This window comes from Palaemon carinicauda, chromosome 28, assembly GCF_036898095.1.
Source record: "Palaemon carinicauda isolate YSFRI2023 chromosome 28, ASM3689809v2, whole genome shotgun sequence".
Lineage (NCBI taxonomy): Eukaryota > Metazoa > Arthropoda > Malacostraca > Decapoda > Palaemonidae > Palaemon > Palaemon carinicauda.
Genome location: NC_090752.1, coordinates 943,872 through 963,871, shown reverse-complemented (window position 1 = coordinate 963,871; position 20,000 = coordinate 943,872). Strand labels below are relative to the sequence as shown.

The window sequence follows — 20,000 nt, the reverse complement described above, 5'->3', positions numbered from 1 at the left end:
AAGTTTTTATAGTTTATGTAGGAAATATTTATTTGAATGCTGTTACTGTCCTTGAAATATTTTTGTTTTTTCCTTGTTTCCTTTCCTCACTGGGTTAATTTCCCTGTTAGAGTCCCTTGGGCTTATTAGCATCCTGTTTTCCAACTAGGGTTGTAGCTTAACAAGTAATAATAATAATAATAATAAATAATATGGCCAGTCTCTATTTTCCAACTAGGGTTGTAGCTTAACAAGTAATAAATAATGATAATAATAATAATAATATGGTCAGTCTCTAGGGCATTGTCCTGCTTGATAGGGTAATGTCACTGTCCCTTGCCTCTGCCATTCATGAGCGACCTTTAAACCATTAAACGGAAATCAAACAAAAAGAAAAAAAAAAAAAAACATGTCATCAATGTCACTGTGCCTTACCCTCTGCCATTCATGAGCAGCCTTTAAACCATTAAACAAAAATCAAACAAAAAAACATGTCATCAATGTCACCGTCCCTTACCTCTACCATTCATGAGCAGCCTTTTAAACCTTTAAACGAAAATCAAACAACAAAAAACATCTGTCATGAGGCAGATGTTACAAGCGACCTTGCAGCTAATAACTCCCCAGATGTTCGAAGCAGAGGACAAACATTTATTCCCCCCCTGTTAACCCAGTCAAGTACATTCAAATCAACGCCTGAGGCCGCGTGAATGCAATTTGTTACAGTAGAATAAGTCACATGTAACTAGCCAGGCTCTTCAGGTCCCATAAAGGTCTGAAATTGCCTAACAATTGGATATGTCCGTTTGTTCGTACGTGGGGATGAGTTGAGTCGTTAGTTAGGAAAGCATTTGAAATAAATCATATTTAATAACTGAATTATTTTTATTTATATTTAATGGGGATGGTCAGGAAAGCATTTGAAATTAAATCATATTTAATAACTGAATTATTTTTATTTATATGTACCGTGGGGATGAGTTGAGTCGTTAGTTAGGAAAGCATTTGAAATAAATCATATTGAATAACTGAATATTTTTTATTTATATTTAATGGGGATGGTCAGGAAAGCATTTGAAATAAATCATATTTAATAACTGAATTATTTTTATTTATATGTACGTGGGGATGAGTTGAGTCGTTAGTTAGGAAAGCATTTGAAATAAATCATATTTAATAACTGAATTATTTTTTTTGTATTTAAGAAATGTCTCATTTTCTTATTTCAAAGTTTTTTTATGGTTGGATATTGTTTTATTATCTCCGACAACGAAGTTGGAAGGAGGTTATGTTTTCACCCCTGTTTGTGTGTTTGTGATTTTGTTTGTTTGTGAACAGCTTCCTGGCCACAATTTTAATCGTAGAGTAATGAAACTTGTAGGGATTAAACTTTTATGTTGAAAGCTGGAAATGTTTAGATTTTGTATCTTTGCAAATATGAATATACATACATACATACATAAATATTTACGTAGATATAGATAATATTATATATATATATATATATATATATATATATTTTATATATATATATATATATTTATATATGTATATATACATATATATATGTATATGTATATATAATATTATTTTGTATCTATGCATCCATGTATATAACATACATAACTACAGCATATATATATATATATATATATAGTATTTATATATGTATATATACGTATATATATATATATATATGTATATATATGTGTATACAGTATATATATATGTGTATATATATATATATATATATATGTATATATATATATGACAGTCCACCTTAATTCAGTTTTATGTATAATTCAATGAAACTCATCAATAAAGTTTGGTTATAATGTAGAAATATTTTATGGTGAAGTGCCGGTGTGACGGGTCTGAACGATCCCCCCGGTCCTCAGAATTCTCCTTGATAATCTGCGCATGGCGCGAACATTACCGTTTGACAGTGCATACGAGGTTGATGTTTTATTTTTCTGTAATGTTAGCGTGCGCAGCTCAACTTTACCGCTTGCCAGTACATACGAGCTTGATGTTATATTTTCATGCGAGCGAAGCGAGCTAATGGTAGAAAAGAACCATTATACAATGTCAAGGAGAATTCTGAGACCGGGGGATCGTTCAGACCGTCACACCGGCAAAAACACTTCACCCGGTTCTCTGTGACTGTTACCTAAGTATATTTGCTGCGACCAGTGTTTTAAGATGACCACTTGACCCCTGTGTTTGCTATTTTTGCTTTCATCTTGTCCAAGTGCATATTGCATTTTGCAACTGAAGGGCATCCTTTGAAACCAAAATGGAACTAGAGGGGCACTCAGTAGAGCGCAGACCTCCGCTGCCACTTCTTATTTCCTGACGTTTTGCTCGACCTTGACCTTGACCTCGACCTTAACATGTATTAATTGGCGTGGATTTTCATTCACTCAAATATGAATCAAGTTTGAAGTCTCTGTGACAACTATCCAAACTTATGGCTGATTACGTGAAATGGGACATTTTTCTTGACCGTGACCTTGATCTTTGACCATGATCATCCAATATTTAATCATTTCCAGCTTTTTGCATAACAGTTAATCCCTGCAAGTTTCATTACTCTACGATTAAGATTGTGGCCAGGAAGCTGTTCACAAACAACACACACACACACACACACACACACAAACGCACAAAAAGGGGTTAAAACCTATATAGAATCCTTCCAACTTCGTTGGCGGAGGTAATAAAGATTACTTGTGTCTTGGTTATTTATTATTGGAGCCTTTCAGGGTAGAAGGGGTGATTGGTCGATTAGAATTACGTCCCACTGCTATTTCGGGTCTTTTGATTTTTATAATGGTTAAATGCATTCCATAAATATTGAAACGAAAATTATAGATAGTTGCTTAATGTAGTGGTAAAATTATAACTTTATCCATCTCAAAAAATATCGTTAGGATTAACAAGAATGTGTTGGAAACTACCATTTCTAGCATCGATGGAAATCTATTTAAAATAGTTCATCCTAGAATAAAAAGAAAATGGTAATCAACAACTTAATAGAAAATGAAAATACATACCTGTTTTATGGGGAAACTGTAACTAATTGTGAAATTTCTCAATACAATGTTATCAGCCTACAAAGCACAGCAGCTTATTGCTAAAATAGTACTTCTGCACTTATGTTACCACAATTGATTTACTTAAATCATACTTTCATGATGATTCTATTACTTTCTGTCACACACATGTATACGCACGAGGAGAACACACACACACACACACACATATATATATATATATATATATTATATATATATATATATATATATATATATATATATATATATATATATATATATATATATATTATATATATATATATATATATATATGAGGAATCATATAGAATAGTGTGTCTGAGTTTACACTTAAGGAAAAAAATTCTATCCCAGGACAGTGAAAAACCATGATACAGAGGTTGACACTACCCAAGACTGAATAGTTTCTTCTACCCTTACCAAGTGGAAAGTAGGAAAAGAACAATTACAGTTCTTGAGTGCATGGAATAGGGCAAACCGCCTGGCTAGTATAGTGGGAACGTGTTCGCCTAACGTTCATATGGCAGCAGATCGATCCCAGACCAGGACAGTGAGTTTAAGCTGTTTACTGGGGAGGCCACTGCTGTGTTTGGGCACCGCAGTGAGGCGTCGGTCTTGCCCGGCTGACGTTCTGGTGAGTAACTATTCAGATGAATCAGGAACTGGAACTAGACACATTTAAACTATTCGTTGTATGAGTAGGCAAATAAGAAGTGAGCCGTAACCAGAAAATGATCTAACCATTGTTCTCTAGTCTTGGATAGTGCCCCAGCTTCTGTACCATGGTCTTCCACTGTCTTGGGTTAGAGATATCTTGCTTGAAGGTACACTCGAGTAGGCAAAGAAGAAATGAGCCGTAACCAGAAAATGATCCAACCATTGTTCTCTAGTCTTGGATAGTGCCATAGCCTCTGTACCGTGGTCTTCCACTGTCTTGGGTTAGAGATCTCTTGCTTGAAGGTACACTCTGGCACACTATTCTATCCGGTTTTGCTTCCTCTTGTTATTTTGAAGTTTTTATCCTCTTATTATTTCTAGATTTTTATAATTTATCCATGAAAGATTTATTTTAATGTTATTATTGTTCTTAAACTTCCCTTGTAGTTTTTCCTTATTTCCTTTCCTCACTGGGGTATTTTCCTTGTTGGAGCCCTTGGGCTTATAGAATCCTGCTTTTCCAATTAGGATTGTAGCTTAGCAAGTAATAATAATAATAAAAATAATAATAATAGTAGTAGTAGTAGTAGTAGTAGTAGTAGTAGTAGTAGTAGTAGTAGTATAAGTACTATCTGGCCAAAGACCCCAATAACTCTCTAGTTCTTTTCTTTGTTTTTCTTTTCCAGAAATATGTGTTGGATCGGACGTCGATTGCCTCGAATTACGACAAAACAGTGGAGGGATCCTGGACTGTGTGCCGACAAGGGATAGGTAGTATATTTACTATATTTTTCCTTTTTTCATCATCATCATCATCTCCTCCTACGCATATTGACGTCAATAGCCTCGGTTAGATTCCGCGAGTAGTCTCTATCTTGAGCTTTTAAATCAATACTTCTCCATTCAGCATCTCCTACTTCATAGTCGTCAGCCATGTAACCCTGAATCTTCCAACTCTTCTAATGCCTTGTGGAGCCCAGTTGAAAGTTTGTTGGGCTAATATCTTTTGGGGAGTGCAAAGAGCATGACCAAACCATCTCCATCTACCCCTCACCTTGATCTCATCCACATATGGCACTAGAGTAATTATTATATCTCATTTCTAATCCTGTCCAGCCATTCAACTCCCATTATTCTTCTGAGGACTTTGTTTTCAAATCTTGTCCAGATAGATAATAATAAGAAAAACTATTCAGTATGTGAAAATTTTAAATTATATGTAATTTCGTGCTATTTCATCCTCTCCTATATAACTGAGTAAAGTGTCTGGCTGTGTATACGAATATATTCATTTATTTATTTCCGGTCACGCGAAGTGGCATAGCCAGACGTATAACTCCTCGGTTTCTCTCAGTCTCTTGGGTAGGGCATACCCTGGTGAGAGGGGTTGTACCTTTGAAAGGGGAAGTGGGAAAAAGGTTGGATCTGTGTGCTTATATCTATCTAAATATTTAGCCACCATTTTTTGACGGGTCGCGCACACTAGTATAATAATGCAGTACTAGTGTCTGGAACCCGTCAAACCCGTCAAAAATGACGGCTAATTATTCAGATAGATATGCACACAGCTTCAACTATTTACACCCATTCCCCCTTTCCTAGCTACAACCACTCTCACCAGGGTATGACTACTCCTTCTGCCCCTACCCGAGCGACGGGGAAAGACATGGTACATATACGCGTGGCCATGACACTGAGCGTGACCGGAAAGAAATATATATATATATATACATACATATATATATATATATATATATATATATATATATATACTGTATATATATGTATATATGTATATATATTTGTATGTATGTATATATATATATATATATATATATATATATATACATATATATATATATATATATATATATATATATATATATATATATATATATATATATATATATGTATATATGTATATATATATATATATATATATATATATATATATATATCTATATCTATATATCTATATTTATATATACAGTGAACCCTCGTTTATCGCGGTAGATAGGTTCCAGACGCGGGCGCGATAGGTGAAAATCCGCGAAGTAGTGACAGCATATTTACCTATTTATTTAACATGTATATTCGGACTTTTAAAACCTTCCCTTGTACGTAGTACTGTTAACAAACCACCCTTTACACCCTGTAATGTACAGAACACTTAATGCATGTACTACAGCACCCTAAACTAAAACAGGCACAAATATTAAAGGCGATTTTATATCATGTGTTTCCTAAACACCTAAAAAGCACGATAAAAAATGGCAACCAATGTTTTGTTTACGTTCATCTCTGATCATAATGAAGAAACAAACTCATTTAGTGTACACATATATGTACGTATGGTTAGTTTTTGCATCGATTATATTGATTATACAGTACTGTATGTTGATTTTTTTATTACCAATGTTTTAGTTTACGTATTTTTCTTAGGACTTCCAAATGAAATCTTTTTCTTTATGACGCCGCCTGAAACGACGGCGTGTACGCTCAGTAAACAACCACGCTCAGAACAAACAAGGCATTTAACACGCATGATGATAGTGATAAATAATGATACAGTACATACAGTATTTACAGTACAAAGCATTTACAAAATATGTTACCTTACAAATATAAATTATACAGTACTTGTACGTAGCAAAGCAGGAAAACAATTTGAGAGAGAGAGAGAGAGAGAGAGAGAGAGAGAGAGAGAGAGAGAGAGAGAGAGAGGAGAGAGAGAGAGAGAGAGAGAGATTGTTTTACTGTACGTACGTAAATGTAAATTTTAAACAAAAAAAATATGATAGGTTACAACATGTAGACTTTTAAAACCTTCCCTTTAACTTAATGCATACAGTACGTACAGTACTACAGTAAACTATAAAACAGGTTAAAGTAAAAAATAAAGATTGTTACTGTACTCACCACGAAAGAAGTTCCAGAAAAACTTGAATGACGATGGCGATGAATTTGCTGCACAGTAGAAATGATGATGATGAAGCTGATGATGTGTTCTACTGTGCAGTCAATGATAGTATTTTACGTCTCTTCAGACGGAGGTGTCTTTTCCTGGGACACCTCTTCAACTTCTTCAATTTCTTCCGAAGGCGTACTAGCAGGAGGAACTGGCTCTTTTTTGCGAGGCTGAAAAAACATTGTGATCGGAAGTTGTTGCCGCTGCTTCTTTTTTCGATCCAAGAGCATCCTGTAGGGAGTCGTGATGTCATCGACCTTGTTGCAGAATTGCATCGCGCGAACCATATCCTCGTCCCACTCTTGCAACATTTCTTTCGCCTCCTTCATATGGTTGCAGAACTTGGCGAGCCGTTCTAATGTTAAGCCCGTTTCTTCTACATTTTCTTGGGTCTCTTCCTGGGTACCCTCACTCTCTTCCTCACTTGCCGATTTCGTCAGGTCTTCGAGATCTGCGTCAGTTAGGGGCTGGGAATGGCAGTCCAACAACTCGTCGACGTCTTCAGTCGTCATGTCGCCAAACCCGTCACCCCCAATTATGGCAGCCAACTGCACAGATTTCCGTATTGCAGAGTGTTGGATTTCCGACGGAGTAAATCCCTTGTCGTCGTAAACAATATCGGGCCACAGCTTCTTCCAGCTCGCATTTACAGTTGCAGGTTTCATCTCTTGAAGTGCCTTTTGAATATTCTGCAGGCACGTGGCTATGGTGTACTGCCGCCAGTACGCCTTCAAGTTGAAGTCTTCATCCTCGTCATCTTGGGCAGCATCCACACACGCAACGAGGTCCGCCAAGGTATTCTTCGTGTAGAGGGCCTTGAACGCCCTGATAACCCCCTGGTCCATTGGTTGAATCAATGACGTGGTGTTGGGTGGCAGGAACTCAACCTGAACGCCCTCACGCGACAGGTCAGTTGCGTGTCCACCAGCGTTATCCATAAGGAGAAGGATCTTGAATGGCAAGCCCTTCTCTAAGAGATATTCATGGACTTGCGGGATGAAACACTGGTGGAACCAGTTGGAGGTCAGCATCTTCGTAATCCATGCCTTTTGATTATGCATCCAGTACACGGGAAGGAGATTCTTATTTTTGTTTTTCAAAGCGCGAGGATTTTTCGACTTATAAATAAGCCCCGGCTTTAACAAAAATCCAGCAGCATTGCCACACATCACGAGGGTAACGCGATCCTTGAATGCCTTAAAGCCAGAGGCTTTGGCTTCCTCTTTGAACAGGAAAGTTCGCGACGGCATTCTCTTCCAAAACAAGCCGGTTTCATCCATATTAAACACTTGTTCCGGCTTGTATCCACCTTCAGCGATAATGTTCTTGAAAGTCTGGTTCACGTAAGTTTCAGCAGCGGCAGTGTCAGCGGAAGCAGACTCCCCATGCAGGGAAACGCTTTTCAGGGCGAAGCGTTTCTGAAACTTCGCGAACCATCCTTTGCTGGCGGAAAAACGTTGTTTCTGACGCTGGGAATCAGTGGAGGTCCCTGGTTGAGGATCATCTACATCATCATCTTCTTCAGCATGGTCGCCATCGTCGTCATGAGGTTCCTTTGCCGCAAAATTCTCATACAAGCTCAAAGCCTTTGTTCGGATGGTGTTCGTATCCAACGCTATGTTCTTCTTCCGACAGTCGGCAATCCACACAGCTAAAGCACCTTCCATGCGTACGATCGTTTTATTACGCGTTGTAACGACTCGCTTCGCTGATCTGCTAAAGGTGATTGCAGCAGTCTTTCTAATGTTCGCCTCGTCCTTCCTGATGTAGCGAACGGTGGATTCGTTGATGCCAAAATGGCGGCCGGCGGCCGCGTAACTTCTACCATCTTTTAACATGTCGAGAAGCGTAACCTTCTCAGCTATCGTCATCATTCTTCGGTGGCGTTTAGGCTCACTACCAGCCTTACTAGAAGCAGAACGCTTGGGAGCCATTGTAACAGAAAGTTCAACAAAAAGTTCAACTTAAAACAGTCGCACACAGCACAGATTCAACTTCACAAACTTAAGAACGTCTACTCAGCAATACGCGGAAAGAGAAAGTGAACGATGCAGTCCCGCGAGAACTCTGATGCTGCGGGTTGGAGATGCGGGCCAAACACCAATCACAGGCTAGATAACAAAACTTGAGTTTTGATTCGTCATCTATCAGCGCTTGAACCAATCACAACCCGTCTTATACAGTACTATGGTGCGTTGATTACTCATAGAAGATGTCCCGCGCACACTGAACGTACGTAGATTAAGTACAATACCGTAATAATAATAAATAATGATAATAATACTGTACAGTAATAATAATAATAATAATGATTAATAATAATAACAATAATAATTTTATTAACAACAACAACAATAATAATAATAATAACAATAATAATAAAAATTTACGTACGTACGCTATTTTACGCCTCTCTCTCTCTCTCTCTCTCTCTCTTTCTCTCTCTCTCTCTCTCGTACGCTTACAGTACTTATTCGAAATGTGATTTTTGCAACAAAGAATATTATTGGATGCAGTACTGTACTACGTACGTATACATACAAAAGATTCATGGAAAAGAAGCACATCCATTACAGTACACACCATTCTAATATGGTATGACTGCATCTGATTTGCGTTTCATGTTCGATTTAATTTTACTACGTACTGAATTATCGTATGATCACATTCTCTTTTCGTGTTTTATTTCTTTCTGTGCTGAATTATATATCATATGTAATGCAATGAACAATCAGTAAGAGCAGATATTACTATAATTACAGTATTAATGGAATTACAGGTAACAAAATATCGTATTTGGTTATCTTCAGATTTCGCGGTATTTTCGAATTTTCCGGAAAATCCGCGATATGTATATATATATGGGTTATGGGAAAACCCCGCGAAGTGGTGAATCCGCGATTGTCGAACCGCGAAGTAGCGAGGGTTCACTGTATATATATATATATATATATATATATATATATATAACACTTACCTTTTATTATATAGAAGACATTGTTCTTATTGAAAGACTTAAGATTATATACGTTTATATCTTCCAGGGTGGATTGCTTAAAAAAGCTAGAAAAAGGTAAAGCGGCTTTTGGATACTTTGAAGCCGAGGACCAGAAAATGGCAGCCCTCTCCAAAACGAAATTTGAAGCCCCGCTGGAATTCTGTAAGTAAACAGTAAACTGAGATAATTAACAGGTTGAAAACATGCATAAACTAGAGGGGCACTCAGTAGAGAGCATGCCTTCGCCACGCCAAGCAGTTTTATTTTGCTCTTAGCTCCATTGCTTGCTTGTACTTCGATGTATTTTCTTCAAAATATATTGTATTCATCCTTGGGTCATACCCTACATGTCAACCAAGTTTCATTGAAGTTGGTTCAGTAGTTTTTGCGTAATGTTATTCACAAACAAAAAATAAACTAACAATTTTTTACCATTTAACATTGCGGTTATTTTCAAAGTACTGCTGCGTAATTGTACTTTGATGTACTTTATCAAAAATATTACAGATTCATCCTTGGGGCATACCCAACATGAATACCAATTTTGGTCAAAATCGGTATAGTAGTTTTTGTGTAAAGTTATTGGAACAAAAGTATTCAATTATAATTTCTATTATAGTCTTAAAAAACTCGGAGATATTAATTTTTTTTCTTATCTTTTATTATGAAATACACATTTATAATCTTACAGTTTATAAAATACATACATCATAGTATATTTACATATTTTTTTTTATTTTACATATAGTATATTTACAATTGAAATTTTTACTATTTATCGTAAGTTTTTAATCACTCTTAGGTATTAACATTTCATAGGTTTCCAAGAGTTCTGAAATATTAACATATTCAAAATTCAGTTATAATTTTCAGAAACTGAAATATTAATATTTCATAAGTTTTCAAGTGCTCTGAAATATTAGAATTTTCAATCTTTCCTAATGGCATTGCTATCTATACTTACCCTTCCTGCCTTCAAGTCTTAGACTTTTCAGTCTATCCCAATGGAATCACTACTTATGATTATCCCTACTACCTTAAAATTTTAGCTGCACACAATTTTCAGCCATCAACTCCACTCCTTTTCCCCAGTCCTTTACTCCCAATCCTTTTCCCCAATCCATTTCCTCAATCCTTTTCTCAATCCTTTTCCACAATCCTTTCCCAAATAATTTTCCCCAATCCTTTTCCCAATCCTTTTTCTCAGTCCTTTTCCCGAATCCTTTTTCTCAGTCCTTTTCCCGAATCCTTTTCCCCACTCCCTTTCTTGCATCTTGCTACCCAATCTCTTTGAACTTTCACAGAATCTGTAAACCAAACATTCTGTCTCAATCTCTTTGAACTTTCACAAAATCTGTAAACCAAACATTGTCTCAATCTCTCGACTTAGCAACTGGGAAGGAAATACGAGCAGTTCACCTCCTTGTGCACAACGCCTCCAACACCAGACCGAAGACATTGTGTCATCCTGGATTCAACAGGGAGAAATTCTTCCCCAGAGCTCTGTATACTCCAACCACTCTGGAGACCGCTTACCCTACAGGGGACATACAGGTGAGAGACGATTCATTGGACTGGGAGTTTAGTAATATATCTTTGATGTTACCTTACCAACTTTTGCATTTTTAAGCACTGAGGGAATGCCCAAAACCAATGTAATTATCTTTGCTGAATTGTTTAAGACACTTCTACTTTGACTGTCCATCTAAATTCTAATATAATCCTTTTTCATCTTGTCACTTTTCTTGACTCCGTACATCCATTTTAACATCCTCATTTCTGCCACTTCCAACTTCCTTTCTTTGAGTGTTCAACATGTAAGTGAGTCCAGATAGTGGAGCATTTTCCAGTCTTCAAATTGTACTTGATATTTAATAAGTTATATGTCACCTAGGATATGGCATTTTATGAATCTTTCAAGTCCAGTTAGTGGAGCATTTGCCAGTCTTCAATTTGCACTTTATATATAATGATAAATATATGTCACCTAGAATATAGTATTTTATCAATCCAGTAAGTCCAGCTAGTGGAGCATTTGCAAGTCTTCAAACTGTACTTGATATTTAACAACAGTTATGTCACCTAGGATATGGCATTTTATGAATCCTTTAAGTCCAGTTACTGGAGCATTTGCCAGTCTTCAAACTGCACTTCATATATAATAACAAATATATGTGACCTAGGATATAGCATTTTATCAGTCCAGTAAGTCCACTTAGTGGAGTATTTGTCAGTCTTCAAATTGCACTTGATATATAATAACAAATAAATGTCACCTAGGATATAGTATTTTATCAATCCTTTAAGTCCAATTAGTGGAGTATTTGCCAGTCTTAAAATTGCACTTTTTATATAATAACAGTTATATGTTACCTAGGATATAGTATTTATAGATCTAGTAAGTCCAGTCAGTGGAACACATGCAAGAATAACTGTAAAATGTTTTACTCTCCTCTATTTACACTTTCCTTTGTTTGTTTTTTACTTCAGAGACTAATAATATCCTTGAGTGAAGCCTGGGAAAGTGCCTGCATACCAGGGGCCTGGTCTCCTGATCCAATCACAGATCGGCAGCTAAGTAAGTATTTTCTCTCTCTGATTTTCATGTGTACTGTTATAGTAATTTATTCCCATTTCTTCTTCTTCTTCTTCTTTTTCATCTCCGTTTCCAATTTCTTCTGTCTCTGATGTCCTCCACTGTGAGGTCTTTCTGCTCAATATCTGGTGTTTCTTTCCAATCTAGTAATAGATCTTGTTTTGACAATCCGTGTGTGGAAAGTTTCAGGATCTGGTAATAAATATTGTTTTGACAACCTTTTGTGTGGAAAAGTACTCTGTAGAAAGAAAACTTTTTCTTTGTGTGAATTCTAAAACTTATTGTGAATACGAATCACTCTTGATTTATCAGTTTTGTTCTAGAATCTAGATCATTTATCTCTGCCTACAGTTACAATCACTGTAGGGTACAAGAATAGATATCTATTCTTGTACTTTCCTACAATATATTCCTATTTGATCTGTTGCTCATGATAAACACAGCCTCCACGTTAGCTAGCAATTGCTTGATGCAAATCCCCACAGAAAATAAACTGAGAAGAACCTAACCTAACTTAACCCAACCCAACAATATCCCAACAGAAAATAAACCGTGAAGAACCTGACCTAACCTAACCTAACCCAGCAATATCCCAAAAGAAAATAAACCAAGAAGAACCTAACTTAACCCAACCCAACAATGTCCCAACAGAAAATAAACCGAGAAGAACCTAACCTAACCTAACCCATCAATATCCCAACAGAAAATAAACAGAAAAGAATCTTACCTAACCTAACCTAACCCAACCCAACAATATCCCAACAGAAAATAAACCAAAAAGAATCTAACCTAACCTTTCCCAAAAATATCCCAACAGAAAATAATCCAAGAAGAATCTAACCTAACCTAACCCAACAATATTCCCTAAACAGAACGAGATCACCCTCAGCTCTGCAGCCTCTGTGTCAGAAAGAACTGTGACCTAGAAGACCCTTATGCTGGGTCAGGTGCGCTCCAATGTCTCCTCGATCACGCAGCTGATGCTGCCTTCGTCTCTGATGTGGACTTCAAAGCAGCCAGGGCTAAGGTAAGCTCGTTTAGTGGATGGCTGAAATCCGTTACATATGTACTTGGTTTGGTAGTCTAGACTTCTTCTGTTATTATTATTATTATTATTATCATTATTATTATTATTATTATTATTATTATTATTATTATTATTATTTCTTCTGTTATAATTATTATTATTATTATTATTATTAAAATTATTATTATTATTATTATTATTATTTCTTCTGTTATAATTATTATTATTATTATTATTATTATCATCTAAGTTACAACCCTTGTTGGAAAAGCAAGATGCTATAAGCCCAAGGGCTCCAACAGGCAAAAATACCTCAGTGAGGAAAGAAAATACAGAAATAGATAAACGATATGAGAAATAATTAACAAGTAATAAAATATTTAAAAAAACAGTAACATCAAAACAGATATTTCATATATAAACTGTAAAAAGACTTATGTCAGCCTGTTCAACATAAAAACATCTGCTGCAAGTTTGAACTTTTGAAGTTCTATTAACGTGCTTTTTTCCAATTTTTGTCTTGGGTAAGAACGGTTGTCTTCATTTTGAAGGACTTTGCTTTGGCTTTGGGGTAGACCGTAGTCCCGATCGGCTGCCCTGCCTGACATCGTTTTAGACCCCAGTAGCGTATGTTCATGTGTTGTATCAGTCACCAGCGTCCTTCCTCCCAGCAGCAAGGAGTCCTGTCACGATTAGGTTGATAGTTTCTAGACTCTAGACTACTAAAACCCGCTCTTTTAGCAAAGGATATGCGTTCAATCTAAATCTTATCAGCCAAAATAAACAGATTTGTAATAAATTTTTTGTAAATTTCATTGATTTTATAGATTTTTCTTGTTCTTATTCCTGTAGGCTACGCTTTAGAGCCTTATGAAACCTAGTACAGTACATGCTAAACTTTCAGGTCAATTCTAGTCTAAGACTTCATTCACAACTACTGCAAGGGTTACTTTACGTTATGTTTCATACATGTCCTCTCATATTACGGCTCTAGAAATACGCTAATATGAATCGGGACCAAGTTAAGGAGGGAAGAGCAGAGGATCTTCGAAATATTCTAGATTACAGTATAACGTATAACTTGCTTTTCCTTCAAGCATAATATCAGATTACTATATATACCAAATCCCATATCCTGTAGAGGGTTAGCGCTGTGAGTGCACCTCGGTAGATCTTTGCACCCACATTATAGTCTTCTAATATACCTCCAATCCTGCTTTCTCTCTTACTATCTTGCTATCCTGTCACGTAACCCCTCTACTACCACAACTGCAGGGTTTCCCCACTGTTACATATGGGTGCAGAATGGGCTCCCAGGCCCTAGTATGGGTCTCCTAGCCCAAATGCATCAATCTAATCCAAAGCCTATAAGTCTTAATACGTAGATTTTGGATTATCAACCCACTGCTGTCCCTACATTAAGGGGACGGTTGCCTGATGTGCCCTCTCCAATGCATCCTGTCAAAGGCATGCTCTTCCACCAAACCTCTTCGCTCCATATCATCCTTCACCTTATCTCGCCATTTAGTTCTCTGTCTCCCTCTCGATCTCTTCCTTGCTGGTTCCTCCCAAGCCCTTCTCACTCCCTTCTATCAAAGGCATGCTCTTCCACCAAACCTCTTCTGTCCATATCATCCTTCATCTTATCTCGCCATTTAGTTTTCTGCCGCTCTCTTCATCTCCTCCTCCTAACAGGCTCCTCCCAAACCCTCCAAATTCCCTCCCCCTCATCCATCCTCAACAAGTAGGTTTCTCTGCTAATGACTCAATCAGCATAGATATCTACTTGTTCGAATTGTGACGCCATTTTCTGTTCGGCAGAATCCAGACGTAGAAAACCTCTTCCACTTCTGCAAGGGTAAGGATAGTCCCATTGTGCCCCTCGGGGGAAAGACCACAGACGACGGGGAGCCTTGTGACTGGGGGCGAAGACCCCTTCCAGTAATTCTCACTCCAGCGTGTTCGGACCCGAATTGCAAGTAAGTTGATCTTGATAAATTATTATTATTATTATTATTATTATTACTAGCTATGCTAAAACCCTATTTGGAAAAGCAGGATGCTATAAGCCCAGGGACCCTAGCAGGGAAAAATAGCCCAGTGGGGAAAGGAAACAAGAAAAAATAAAATATTTTAAAAACAGAAGAGTTGCCCGAGTGTACCCTCAAGCAAGAGAACTCTAACCCAAGACAGTGAAAGACCATGGTATATAGGCTATGGCACTACCCAAGACTAGAGAACAATGGTTTGAGTTTGGAATGTCCTTCTCCAAGAAGAGCCGCTTCGCCATAATCTCAGATAAAACATTCAATATTTTATTTCAAAGTAATGTAACATAAGATGAATTTATCCATATGATGTGATATTTATAATTTCTTTGTCCAGGGCCACGAGGAATTTATGGGTCAAGTCTATGACCTCCCACGCCGCTGCCTTGAAGGACGTCCTTGACCTTCCCCGCAGTACGCAAATGACGGCGAATAAGACTCCCGCGAAATACTTGGATCTTTCTGCCGATTGTAAGTACTCTCCTCACACACATACACACACACACACACACACACACACACATATATATATATATATATATATATATATATATATATATATGTATATATATATAAATGAATATATATATATTATATATTATATATCTAGATATATATATATATATATATATATATATATATATATATATATGTTTATATATCTATAGTGTATATATATATATATATATATATATATATATATATATATATATATATATTTACTATAGATATATAAACATATATATATATGTATATATACATATATATGTATATATATATATGTGTATATATATATATTCATATACATGTAAGCCATATATTATACTCCTACTAGTATCTGAATTCTCTCTACCTCGGGATCAGAGACCCAAGGGGGAATCAACTCAAAGATAACAGCTTCTGGTCAGCCGGGGAATCGAACCCATACCCAAGAAACTGATGTTCCATTGACTTAGCCCCTCTCTCTTTGTGGCCGAGGTCGTAAGTCATTGGGACCTCAGTTTCTTGAACCAGGGTTCGATTCCCAGCCTGTCAGAAGCTATTGTCTTTTAGTGGTCTCTGATCCCGAGGTCGATAAGAGAATCCAGACATAAATGTATTAAAATGTATGACTTAATTGTGTTTATATATATATATATATATATATATATATATATATATATATATATATATATATATATATACAATTGTTACATAGCTTTTAAATATATATGTCTGTATACATTCATCATATGTACTTATACTCAAGCAAGAGACCACCAAAAACAATATTTTCCCTCTCTCCTGACAGTTGACCCGAAGAGCTACATCCCCAAGTCATACGTCACCTTCTGCGTCCAGACAAAAGACGAACAGGAGAAATGCAATGACCTCGCCAGGGCTCTATCGGCTTACACGGACACTGGCAGCGTTGGGGTCAATTGCCACTTGTCTGAAGCGGATATTTTGCAAGCTTCCATGAACGTCTACCTTGGTCGGGCAGACGTCTTAACATTGGATGGGTCCGATGTTTATCAGGTTACTAAGTAAGTGTTTGTTTTGTTTATTTAATTGATATGGTTATTAGGTTATTATTCGTTACGTGAATTATCTTTTGGTTGAAATTTCAACTATTTGCCTCATTTATTATTATTATTATTATTATTATTATTATTATTATTATTAAATTTACTTTTATTAAACATGGTGAATTTGGTAATAATAAAAATAATATTATTATTATTATTATTATTATTATCATTATTATTATCATCAAATTTACTTTTATCATAATTATTTCTTTATTAAACATTATGGTGAATTTAATAATAATAATAATAATAATAATTATTATTATTATTATCATTATTATTATTATTATTATCAAATTTACTTTTATCAAATTTCTTTTTATTAAACATAATAATTATTATTATCATAATCAGTACTATGATCATAATCACTATTTCCTTAGAAATGACCACGTACTTTTAATAATATTAATTATTATTATTATTATTATTATTATTATTATTATTAATATTATTATTATTACCTCTACTTCTCTAACCCTCCTAACCTCCTTCAAACCCCAAACAGAGATTTCGGCTTCGATCGAATCCTGAGTGAGGTCTACGACGAGACAGCTTTGACCCCGACCTCATCCTATTACGCCGTGGCTGTCATCAGGGCAGAGTCGAACATCACGTCATTCTCACACTTACGAGGAAGAGCTTCGTGTCACACTGGCATTGGCAAGACTGCAGGTAATGTTGGTTTGTTATAATTTTCTAGATTTTCGGTGATATTGGTACTGTAGCTGGTGATCCAGCCTTCTGGAAACATTGTAAACATAGACAATGTGCATTTATTGCATGTGGTATTGTAGTTAGTGATTCTGTCCTTCTGGGAGAGTTATAATCATTCTAAAGGTTGTCTGAAGAAAGAACTTTCACTGCCAGGTCACCAACCCGTTGAAGATAATAACAAAGTACTGTAGGGTAAAAATTACGTTTTGGGAAAAGATACAGACAAAGAAGAAGAAACCGTATTTCAATAAAGAACAGGCGACCGTAATTTTTACCCTACTTTGTTATTATCTATAACGGGTTGGTGACCGTAAAATCACTCCTTAACGTCAATATATCCGTTTTTAAAACGGTAACTACCTAGCAATATTTATTCCAGGATTTTTACAGTTTTTTACGGCAAATTTCTAACAGTGTAGAGTCTGTTGATATAATGTGATAAGTTGTTGTGGCTTGATTGGTAACGTCTTTGCCTTTACCAGACGGGGGTTCGAGTCCCGCTCAGACTCGTTAGTGCCATTAGTAGCTGCAACCTTACCATCCTTGTGGTCTAAGGTTTGGAGGTTTGGGGGAGCCTGTAGGTCCATCTGTTGAGTCATCAGCAGCCATTGCCTGGCCCTCCCTGGTTCTAGCTTGGGTGGAGAGGGGCCTTGGGCGCTGATCATATATGTGATCAGTCTCTAGGGCATTGTTCTGCTTGCTAGAGCAATGTCACCGTCTCTTATCACTGCCATTCATGAGCGACCTGTAAACCTTTAAATGTCTATCTCTTTTCTCTCAGGATGGAAGATCCCAGTAGCAACGCTCATGGAAGAATTGCTCATAGACCCAGCCCATTGTAACTACATAAATGCAATGGCGGAGTTCTTCAGCGGAGGCTCCTGTGCCCCCGGCGGGAAGTCTAGGTCGTACAACGAACAGCAGAGTTACACCGAGGAGCTCTGCCGCCTCTGTAGGGGCGAAGGCAAGGACCACTGCGCCAGGAGTAGTGCAGAGCCCTTTTACTCTTACGAAGGTGCCTTCAGGTGTCTAGTTCATGGGGGAGGCGATGTGGCTTTCGTCAAGCATTCGACTGTGCCCAGTTTGACAGGTAAGATTGCTCGACCTTGACCTTAAACCTTAACATGGATTAGTTACGTCTCAAATTGATAAATTTAACTACAGGGTCACTCAGTAGAGCGCAGACCTCCGCCGTGGCATCTTATTTCTTGACCTTTTGCTTGACTTTGACCTTTGATCTTAACATGTGTTAATTGGTTTCTTGAATTGATAAATTTAACTATAGTCCATTTCTTTTATCGAGGCAGATTTGCAGCGACTCGCAACGTTGCCCTTTTAGCTCGGAAAATTTTCCTGATCGCTGATTGGTTAGAATTATCTCGTCCAACCAATCAGCAATCAGGAAACTTTTCCGAGCTAAAAGGGCACCGCTGCGAGTCGGTGCAAATCTGCATCGCTAAAAGAAATTGACTATAGAGGGGCACTCATTAGAGCGCATACCTCTGCCACGGCGGCTTATTTCTCGACCTTTGCTCGACCTTGACCTTTGAACTTGACAAGTATTGATTGGTGTCTTGAACTGATAAATTTAACTAGAGGGGCACTCAGTAGAGCGCATACCTCTGCCACGGCAGCTTATTTCTTGACCTTTTGCTAGACCTTGACCTTTGAACTTAACATGTATTAATTGGTGTCTTGAATTGATTAATTTAAATAGAGGGTCACTTATTAGAGCACATACCTCTGCCGCCGCAGCTTATTTTTCGACCTTTTCCTCGACCTTGACCTTTGACCTTAAAATATATTAATTGGTGTCTCAAATTGATAAATTTAACTAGAGGGGCACTTAGTAGAGCGCAGACCTCTGCCACGGCATCATATTTCTCGACCTTTTGCTCGGTCGTGACCTTTGACCTTAACATGTATCAATTAGCATCTCGAATTGATAAATTTAACCTTGTCAACAATATCTATAAGCCTATCTCTTCTAAAAGGTGGAAGCACTTCGGCCTCTTGGGCTGTAGGCCTACAGGAGGATCAATTTAAGTTGCTGTGCCCTTCTGGAGGAACCGCTGCTGTTTCGGAGTTCAAGACTTGTAATTTGGCCCTTGTTCCTGCTCATGAGGTAATTCATTTCGTATGATTTATTTTTTTTTATTATTTTTTTTTATCATTATTTATGATTCAGTCTAATACTTATATTTGATTCAATTCTTGCGGGCGTTTTATGTTTTTAGAACTCCAAAATATTTTAATATTCTTGCATATATATAATTCATATATATATATATATATATATATATATATTATATATATATATATGTATATATATATATATATATGTATGTATGTATGTATATAT

General features: G+C 36.7%; 1 protein-coding gene across 1 annotated transcript in view; it reads left to right on the top strand.

Moving 5' to 3' along the window:
* The window catches only part of LOC137621417 (uncharacterized), a 57,269-nt gene that overhangs the window by 16,517 nt on the left and 20,752 nt on the right, over positions 1 to 20,000 (top strand). Inside the window, 11 exon segments of the mRNA XM_068351716.1 lie at positions 4,400 to 4,484; positions 9,726 to 9,841; positions 11,070 to 11,233; positions 12,170 to 12,257; positions 13,148 to 13,302; positions 15,124 to 15,281; positions 15,688 to 15,821; positions 16,642 to 16,876; positions 17,430 to 17,596; positions 18,420 to 18,728; positions 19,633 to 19,763. Coding sequence (XP_068207817.1) covers positions 4,400 to 4,484; positions 9,726 to 9,841; positions 11,070 to 11,233; positions 12,170 to 12,257; positions 13,148 to 13,302; positions 15,124 to 15,281; positions 15,688 to 15,821; positions 16,642 to 16,876; positions 17,430 to 17,596; positions 18,420 to 18,728; positions 19,633 to 19,763 — 1,742 coding nt within the window.